The sequence below is a fragment of the Pteropus vampyrus genome, unplaced genomic scaffold (assembly GCF_000151845.1).
Source record: "Pteropus vampyrus isolate Shadow unplaced genomic scaffold, Pvam_2.0 Scaffold323, whole genome shotgun sequence".
NCBI lineage: Eukaryota > Metazoa > Chordata > Mammalia > Chiroptera > Pteropodidae > Pteropus > Pteropus vampyrus.
Window position 1 is genome coordinate 1,286,868 of NW_011889104.1, and position 8,662 is coordinate 1,295,529.

Here is an 8,662-nt window from a genome sequence, read left to right on the forward strand (position 1 = left end):
CCAAACGCCTCACTTTGCATGCTTATGCATTTGGGATGTCTGCTTTTTCCTTCAAGTAAACGGTGTCATTCTGTACTTGTTCTGCAGCTCGACTGCTTCTCCTAGGGCCTTGTCCACTGATCACCTTCCTTTTCAGCCCTGCCTTCTTCCTTTGTAACTGGCCATGACTTGTTTAACCGAAGGAAGCTGGGTCCTTTCTGGTTCATCTGGTTCATCTTCTTAAACTTTTAAAGCACAATTCTAAACAAAACATCCTAGAGCTCGGTTCTATAGGGAAGATACCAAATAGCCGAGTGGTTGAGGCATAAAGCACATTAAAAGCAAGCTAGATGCATCGACTTGCTCCCCAGAGTGGCTGTGCCGGTTACCCCACACCGTCTGGCATCCTCACAGGGGCGCTGCCGTCACAGTCTGTCCTTTCTGGATGTCTCCCTTTTCGGACTGAGAAGGGTAGAACTGTGTCACTCAATCAAGGAAGAGGGTAGTACCAGAGCTGGGCACCAAGGCCACCTTTACTTTCTTCCCCAGACCTGCTGCATGCCTGCCGCCAGCCCTGTTACCTGGGGTGCAGTGGGGGCCACTTGGGAGCCTGCCCCTTATAGCCCTCCCATCCTTTGCACGGCAGTCACAAAGCAGAGAGTGCTGGGCCAGGGCTCTGCAGAGGGCTGGGGACAAGCCCCCGAGGGCTGGCACAGTCATTTTCCCCAAATAAGTGATATGCTCTTTGCTCTTTAAAAAAATTTTTTTTGACAAAAGGTTTTTTAAAAATTATTTTATTTCTGAGTAGGTAATTTACATGATTCAAAAATATCTGGAGAAACGCCTTGCTCCCATGCTTATCTCCCTATGTCTTATTCCCCAGCCTCTCACAGCCACTTTTTAAACTTCTTGCGTCTCTTCTAGAAATTTTTAAACTTCTTGCGTCTCTTCTAGGAATTTTTAAACTTCTTGCGTCTCTTCTAGATACAAACACACTGGGAAGCTTTGCCTCATCCTCCAACCTGGGCTACGTGAAGGCTCCACACTCAAGCACTGTCTGCCTCTGGCTCTCCCTCGGGTGTCAGGGCTCTGTGTTGTGAGGGCGTGTCCCCGTCCTTTCTTGTGGCTGCAGAGCGTCCCATTGTAAAAATGCCCTGTGATTCATTCTGCCAGGCTCCTATTGGCAGACACTTGGCTATTTACATCGTTTGCACGTATAAATGATGCGCAATCAGTGGTTTTGGTCTTGTGTCATTTCACGAGGGTGTCCTATCATCTGCAGAATAAATCCCCAGAAGTGAAGCTGCTGGTCCAAGGGGATGAGTGCTTGTAATTTCCATAGGAGCCATGTTTCCTCGGTAGGACCTATACACCCTGGGTGACTCCGAAGAACGGGGGCTTCCTACAGCCCTGCCAGCGGGGTGTGCTGTTAAGCTCCCCGTCTTTGCGCTGACAGGAGAACACTGGTGTCTAAGAGCTGCTGTCCCTTCACCTTTCTTATCGTAGCTGATGTCGAGTGTCTGTTACTCTGTCCAGGGTGTCATGTGTTTCCTCTTTTGCAGACGGCCTGTTAATGTACTTCCGTTAGAGGTTTTGCCTATTGTTTTGTTAAATTTTTGTTCTTGTTTGATCTGATGTTTCCAGAGAACTCTTTCCATGTTAAGCCAATTCTCCCTTTGTGTGAGAGTGAGCTACAACAGTTATTTCCCTGGATTATTTTGGGGTTTTGACTTTGCTCCTGGTGACTCCCACAGTCCTGAAGGTCACACCCCAGGCCTTCGCTCCCTCTGCCCTGAGTGCCTTTTCTCTCTTCTCCACGTGGGGACATGGGGATGGCGGCTGACCCTCAGAGGCCTGACTCCTGTCTTGCCCTCCGTGACCCTCTGTCCTTTACAACAGATCTGTCACTCCCCTGGCTGCTCCTCTTCTGCCCTACGTGCCCTCTGCTTGTCACTCTGCCTTCGTTTTGCTGGTGTCTCTGCCTCACCTGTCTAACTAGGAGTGCCTTGCCCTTCTTGTTTTTGTGCCCCCAGTGCCAGCGCTTAGCGTTTGCTAAATACATGTCTGTTGAATGAGTGAATGGAGAAATCGTCGGCAGCCGTTTACACAAGCCCAGACCCTACAGGGCTTCAGCTGGTCCTGTTTTCAGGTGAACCCTTTGCGCCAAATGGCATTTTGTTGACAAACAGAACCGAGGAGGCGCGGTGTGGCAGCTTTGCTAGTGGGGATGTTCCCAGTACCTGGTGGCACTTGGTGTGGAGCTGGCGGCTTGCTCCCCAGCCAGGCGCCACGACCCCCTGGTCCTTACTCTTCCGGGTCAGACCCGAGGAAGTCCAGTGACACACGAAATAAACTGCTTTTAGTGAAATTTATTTGAGAATCATTGAAGCAGTGCTGTCATATCTCCTCATTCACACATGTCCCTATTAGGGTACTCTGAGCTTATCTGTGTTCAGCCCGGTGAGAGGACTTCATGCGAAGCCCGCACACGAGACTGCATTAGGTTGGTCCTCTGGACCCTAAAGACTGGCTCTTTCTTTCACAGGCACTGCTGCTTCTCGGCTCTGGGAATAAATTAAATAGATGAACCCATCAATCAATCAATAAATAAATAAATAGAGAGTTAGGAGGTTGCTCGTCGGGGCTGGTGCCGAGGACAGAGGGCTTCTCTGAACGGTATGTGCCGCGGTCTTTGCCAGGCTGGTTTTGTGTGGCATGGGTCTGGCTGGTGGCCTCCTGAGTGTCAATGGGGGGGAAGGCAGGGGGCATTGGCTGGCAACAGTGACGAGCAGCCCACGGCCATCTCCACACCCATCTGTCCCTGTCGGCAGCCGGGTGAGGGTGCTCTGGGTCTGGTCTCTAGTGAGAAAGGACTTCCAGGGTGAAGTCGGTTATATCCTGGCCACCTCGGCTGCTCCCCAGGAAGACGGGCATCTGCTCCATCTGTGAGGTACTGATGTACCAGCTTGGGTACAGGGCGGACTCGAACTCCACCTTGCCCTTGATGTCCGTCTTGTTGAAGACAAATCGCTTGTCCATCTTCTTTGACTGATCTTCAGGGTGTACCATCTGCAGCAAAATAGTCAAAAGAAGTGCTGTGAGTGAAGAGACAAAGACACTCTCTGGGTCAGCTAGAGAGGGAACCAGGAGCTGGCTGCCTGAGCTACTTTGGTGACCCAGCTTTCTGTGTAGTGACTGAAGGAGCCCTTACTTTTTACTGAAACCGAGTGTCAGGTGGTTGGGGGCAGAATGTAGGTGGGCATGTTTTAAGAGCAGAAATGATGTTAAAGCTTCTAGGAGTACCTAGTTCCTGGGACTTTGGCTTTTTTTTTTTTTTTCTTTCTTCCTCATGGCCTTGGCTGCAGTGACCTCAACTTGGAAATGAAGCTTTTGCTGGGAAGGCTGGGAGGTGGGAGGGAGGGTGATTTGGGGAGTGATGCGGAGATGACAACAGGTGGCAGGTCTCTTGAATTGATTCATTTCCCAAAGTGTCACCTGTCAAATGGAGCAACTCTAACACTTTGTTATCAGCTGGGCTGTGACAATGCAAGAACATAATAATATCAGCAAAATGATTTAATTGTCTATGGTGGGAGTGAAAGTTGTGTGTGTTTAACAATTACAAGACATTTATTTATATGTGCGAAGGGTTGTCAGGGTGTCTAGGGGAGAAGGTAGCTGGCTGTCTTGGAAGTTGGTGGTGGCCAGGGGCCCTTGGAGGAGCCTGGGGAGGGCTGTCAGCCTCTGCCGCTCACTCACCTCCAGCTGCAGAGTGGGCTTCCTGTCCTTCATCACACAGGACAGGTACAGGTTCTTTTCCTTGATGCCCAAGGCCACTGGGATCTTGTCATCGTTCTCTTCTCCTGGCATGAAGCTCATGCAGAACACCACTGGGGAGAGGAGGGCCCTGTGGTCAGGGACACGCGGCCATGCAGGGCCAGCCCACCAAGGGATCCCAAGCCCAGGACCTGTATAACCTCCTCTGTGGGAGCCCCCATCGGCTTCTCACAGACAGCATGTCAGTGGGTTGATTAAGTTTTTCCCACAGAAGCTCTGAGGGCCTCACAGAGCCTCACCACCATGGTAATGAATTAGGGAGTCTAGGTTTTAAAAATGGAAGGAAGGAAGGCAGAAACTGTCTTGTCACTGGCAGTGATGTGCCCATCTCATGAGCAGAACAAGATCATGCTCACAAGACAGCTCTAGAGAAGCAGGACTGTCCTGGCCTGACTGAGAGCAGGGAGCTTCCCCAGTGACGCCTCCCTGCAAGGTCAGTCCTGGGAGGGGCAAGCGGTTCCCTTCGGCAGCTTCTGTGGCCACATCCCTGCACGCAGGGCTCGGCCACAGTGCTGGGGCGCCAGGCGGACCCCACAACTAATGGGCCCCTGGACATGGGAGATTTGCCGGCCACAGCAGAGAGATAAAGTTCCTGCTTGTCAGTGAGATGTCCCCCAGGAACCATCTGGTGTTGGGTGGGGAGCACGTTAGGGGTGCTGGGGCAGGTTTGAGGATGAGCGTGGACTCACTATCTCCTCACCAGTCTACTTTTGACTTCACCACAGGAAAAAAGAACCCGCAGGCAGTTAGGGCATGGCCGCCCACTGACCCTTTTATAGTGGAGCACTGACACTGCTCGTCACGGAATGGCCTGGCTGGATGGTGGCCCCGGGCATGTTTGAGTGTCTCATTACTCAGAGTTACACCTGCTGCTGGGAAATGAGTGAGCTAAGGGACTCAGTCTGATGTCATTGCCGGGACTCAAACAAAAAGTCAGCCTGTCCTTCATTCTGGGTCCTTTCACCGATGTTGGCGCTTTGCCTATTGTGCTACTTGGTTGAGACTGTGGCAAGTCAGTCAGCTTCCAGGAAGCCAGCGAGGGAGGGGGTGCCCCTTACCTTGTCGGCTTGCATCCTGTCTGTTGAGGTGGAGGGCCTGCAGCTCGTGGGGTCCAGATAGCACCAGGGACTTCTGGTTTATGTCCCGGAGCCTGCAGCTCAGCGACTGCAGGGGCGCGTCGCACACGTACCCGTCGTCCCACGTGCAGCTGAGGGGCTCTGGAAGTGGAGGACACGTGTTGTTTAGGCAGGACAGGGAGGGAGCCCAACAGTGGGGGGCAGCCGAGTCAGGCCCTTGGAGGGCATGCTCAGCTCATGCTTGACTGGCATGGTGGGGGAGGTGGGGGGCTGAGAACAAGGTGTGGGCTGAGGACAAGCTCTGTCACTTGCTGTGAGTGAGCAATGGAGTGGCTGACGTAAACACAATTCGGTGACGCCGGCCTAGTGGGGACATGGGACGTGAAGGAGTCAGCACAAGAGATGCACTCTTAGAGTGATAGGCAATGTGCGAGTGGCGGGGCGTGGGGGTCCCAGTCAGGGTCTCCTTTTGGGAATACTTTCAACTAAAGGGGTGATCAGTTTGGTTTACAGGCTTCCCTGTTGTCCTCTTGTCACTGGACCTTCTATGTCTAAAAGGTACTGACGAAAGAACATCCAAAACTATGGAAAAATTTTATAAGAATTTATCTGAGCCAAGATTTTGAGAACATGGCCAGAAGCAAGGTCTCAAGGGGTTGAGAGAATGTTCTGGAGAACGGCGGTCCTCCAGCTCCTCGTGTGCACCAGATAGGTGGTGGGTCAGGGAGGCCGCAGGAAGCCAAGCCTGGAAATGTCCGGGGTTGGATAGGAAGCGAAACGGGTGATGCAGACTGACTTTCCATTGGCGGGAATGGGAAAGTCAACATTTCACATTTACAGGACAGAGATGGTGTGCCTACATCCAGGTCATAAAGAGTCATGTGGTCTTGTGCCCTGGTGCCAGCAGCCGTGCTTTCCAGGGGTAGAACAAGAAGACTGCTGACATCTCAAAGGTGCATCACCCTAGAGGCATGGGAACAATGGGCAACACTCAAGGCAAAGAGTGACGTCTGCTAAAGAAGCCACAGGGCTGGGCCGTGATGACTCAGCATGACTTGCCCAGCTAGGAATTTGTAATCGGACTGTCCTGGGTGGCTCCTCTCATCCACCGCGCCTGCCAGGCCTGCCAGGTGGCCCCTGAACTTGTTGGGCCCATGCGGTTGCCCTGCTACTGCATAAGGGCTTTAGCTTTGGGGGACTGTAGTTGGGGCTCTGGGAAGGGCGTGAGCAGCTGTGGCTGGTGTGCCCGCGCTCTGATGCAGTACCTTCTTCAAAGATGAAGAAGAAGAGACTTCTCAGGTCATCCTCCTGGAGGTCCTGTGTGCAGACGGTGGGCACTGCCCTCAGCTCCTCCAAAGCCACCAGGACCGACACCACCTGCCCAGGACTTGTGCTGCACAGCTGGGGGGAGACCTGCAGCTGGATGCCGCTGTCGCCCAGCGAGCCGAGCTCCAGGTTGTGGAAGGGGCGCTGTGGAGAGACAAGGAGGGGGGTGTGCTGATGCTGGCCGGACCACAGAGAGGCCAAGGGGCCTTGGCGATGACCGAACTGCTAACCATAATCTGTTGCCTCTCCGAAGCCCAGAGGTCAGGATGTGTGGTGGCTCAGGGCAGATGCCAGCCAGAGTGGAGCCTCTGGTGCCCTGGATGCTGTCCTTCTAGAATATGTGCCACCCGTACCTTGTTAGTCTTTTCTGCCCCTGCTCCATCTAGCCGTGAACTTAACCTTTCTGTGACCCTGTGCCCTAACCCTCCGTATGCATTCTTCATGGCAGCACCTCTTTTCCATGCTCATTCAGCAAGCTTCCCTCTATTCCCTAGTGGTCTTTCTTAGAACGCTGTTTTTTTTCATGAGCATTCTGCAAATGCGCTGCAAGTGGTTGCCATTTGTGAAACAGGTTCCCACTTTCCGCTCTTCAGGGACGTGACTGCGTGAAGGCTCGTGGTGGCTGTCTTGAGGCTAACAGCTCAAAACAAAGACAGCCTTGCTGCCTTCCTGAAACGGACAGCAGACGCCGTCACTGCTATCCCCCACCTCGCCTCTGCTAGCAGGGCTGCCATCACCAAGCCTTAGCGGGTGACTGGCAGTGTGTGAACCTCATGCCAGCCCCGTCTGCATGCTGTGTAGCCTGCACCTGTCTCCCTGGAGAGACAAGTCACTCTATTGTCAGGCACCACAGGTCCCGGTGGCCCAGACCCTTTGCCCAGAGCCTTTCTGTGGTAGAGCCTTCCATGGGTTGGCACTCAGCTCACAGTCTCACCTTGGTCTGCGTGGGGCCGTCAGCCTCAAAGAAGAGGTCGTTCTCATTGCCACTGTAATAAATAAAGATGCTGCTCAGCTGTGTCCCCAACACAGGTTTATTTTTCCTCCCTGCAAAGTCTCCACTGTTAAAGGAAACTGCAGATAGCACGTCCCCTAGAACAGCTGGAAGCTGGCAAATTTGTGCTGACATTCATGGGACAGCACAGGGTGGGCACAGAGCTCCCTGGGGGGACCCTGGGACCTAATGTCCAGCCTAGTTAAAATCTGAGCTTCCCCCTCACTGAAGCCAGATTTCGCCAAGGGGTCCCCTGTGGCACCTTCTCTTCCTGCTTGCCATCTGCAGGAAGCCCCTGCAGCAGCCATATCTGGGTGCCTATAGGTCCCCAGGTTGGGCTTGCAGTGGGAAGCCAGCTTCCAAACCAGGTCCGCTTGGAACCCTGCTTGCCACTGAAAGGGGCAGTCTGGGGGCAGGTCTGATCTCCAAGCCCAGAGCACACTCCACCCTTCAACAGGGAACCCTGTGTCTATTGCTGGCCCCAGTCTCCCCACTGACCTGTAGTAAGCCATCGCTTCACTGGTGAGTTCAGGCACTGCTGCCATGGCTGCTCCAGAAACCTGTGTGAAGAGGAGAGAGTGAGTGATCACGGCCATGACAGCCCCTATGGGTGGCCTTCACAGGTGTTCCTGCAGCACCTGGCACATAGCTGGCACGCAGAGAAACCACCTTTGAGTGAATGAGTCAACACATGTAGGAGCCAGCTTTGGGTCCGGGGGACAACATCGCTAAACCAAACCCAAACCAGGAGCATGTTTGTTAGGCTGGATAAGTGATATTCATTCCAGAGTCAGAGCATCTCGGCCCCTGCATTGGCACCCAGAGCCTGGTCTCAGAAAAGACGGATGGAAGGGGAGGAAAAGACAGAGGGACAGCCTGGTCATGAAGAGAGAGGACTTGGCAAAAGCCGCACCTGACAATGAAGGCTAGCTGCAGATAATGGAGCCCAGAGAGACCCGTTGTCCTCGCAAGGGTGTGCTGTCTGCCAGTTTCTCCCTCGCTGTTTTATGGCCATCAAAAGCAGAAGTGGGGAGCTGAGAAATTTCCCCTTCAGTTCACTGATTTCACAATCATGGAGAAACAAAAACAGGATGTATGTTAATTTCTGGGAGAAGGTAAACTGGACAAATTCTCCAGTCTGGGGAAGGGCAAGTGGCAACAGGCTGCCACGTCAAACACATGCTGTCTTCCACAGCTGTTACGCAGATGATGTCAATTTTAACGTGGGATTTTCCTGAGTTAGAGGATGTTTTGAGACCTTTTGGGACAAAGTGGAGGACACACAGATGAACCCGCACCCACTCCTTGGACATCAGCCTCAGGGCTTTCCCTCTGGGAGATGGACAAGTGTGCTATTCTTGACCTTGGACCTCAGAGTCAGTTACTGTGGCCCCTGGGGACATGCTTGGCCTCTCCAGGGTGGGCCAAGAAGAGGCCATTGTGCAGGGGGCAG

At 53.2% G+C, this 8,662-nt stretch overlaps 1 protein-coding gene across 1 annotated transcript; it reads right to left on the minus strand.

The window, feature by feature from the left end:
• Positions 1-2,338: 2,338 nt before the first annotated feature.
• IL1B (interleukin 1 beta) lies at positions 2,339-8,192 on the minus strand. Its single transcript, XM_011377871.2, has 7 exons — positions 8,123-8,192; positions 7,708-7,769; positions 7,153-7,204; positions 6,158-6,362; positions 4,875-5,033; positions 3,739-3,869; positions 2,339-3,048 (listed from the first exon to the last, which is right to left on the minus strand). The coding sequence occupies exons 2-7, from the start codon at positions 7,752-7,754 to the stop codon at positions 2,839-2,841; spliced, it is 804 nt and encodes a 267-aa protein (XP_011376173.1). The 5' UTR covers positions 7,755-7,769; positions 8,123-8,192; the 3' UTR covers positions 2,339-2,838.
• Positions 8,193-8,662: the final 470 nt, after the last annotated feature.

Bases quoted from the DNA above. Each gene is read 5' to 3' on its own strand.
- IL1B (XM_011377871.2), bottom strand. From the start codon at position 7,754: ATGGCAGCAGTGCCTGAACTCACCAGTGAAGCGATGGCTTACTACAG. The intron at 6,363-7,152 runs GTGAGACTGTGA...GTCTCTCCACAG, and splicing joins ACGGCCCCACGCAGACCAAG to CGCCCCTTCCACAACCTGGA. The intron at 3,870-4,874 runs GTAAGGGGCACC...TCCTCTCCCCAG, and splicing joins ACAGGATGCAAGCCGACAAG to TGGTGTTCTGCATGAGCTTC.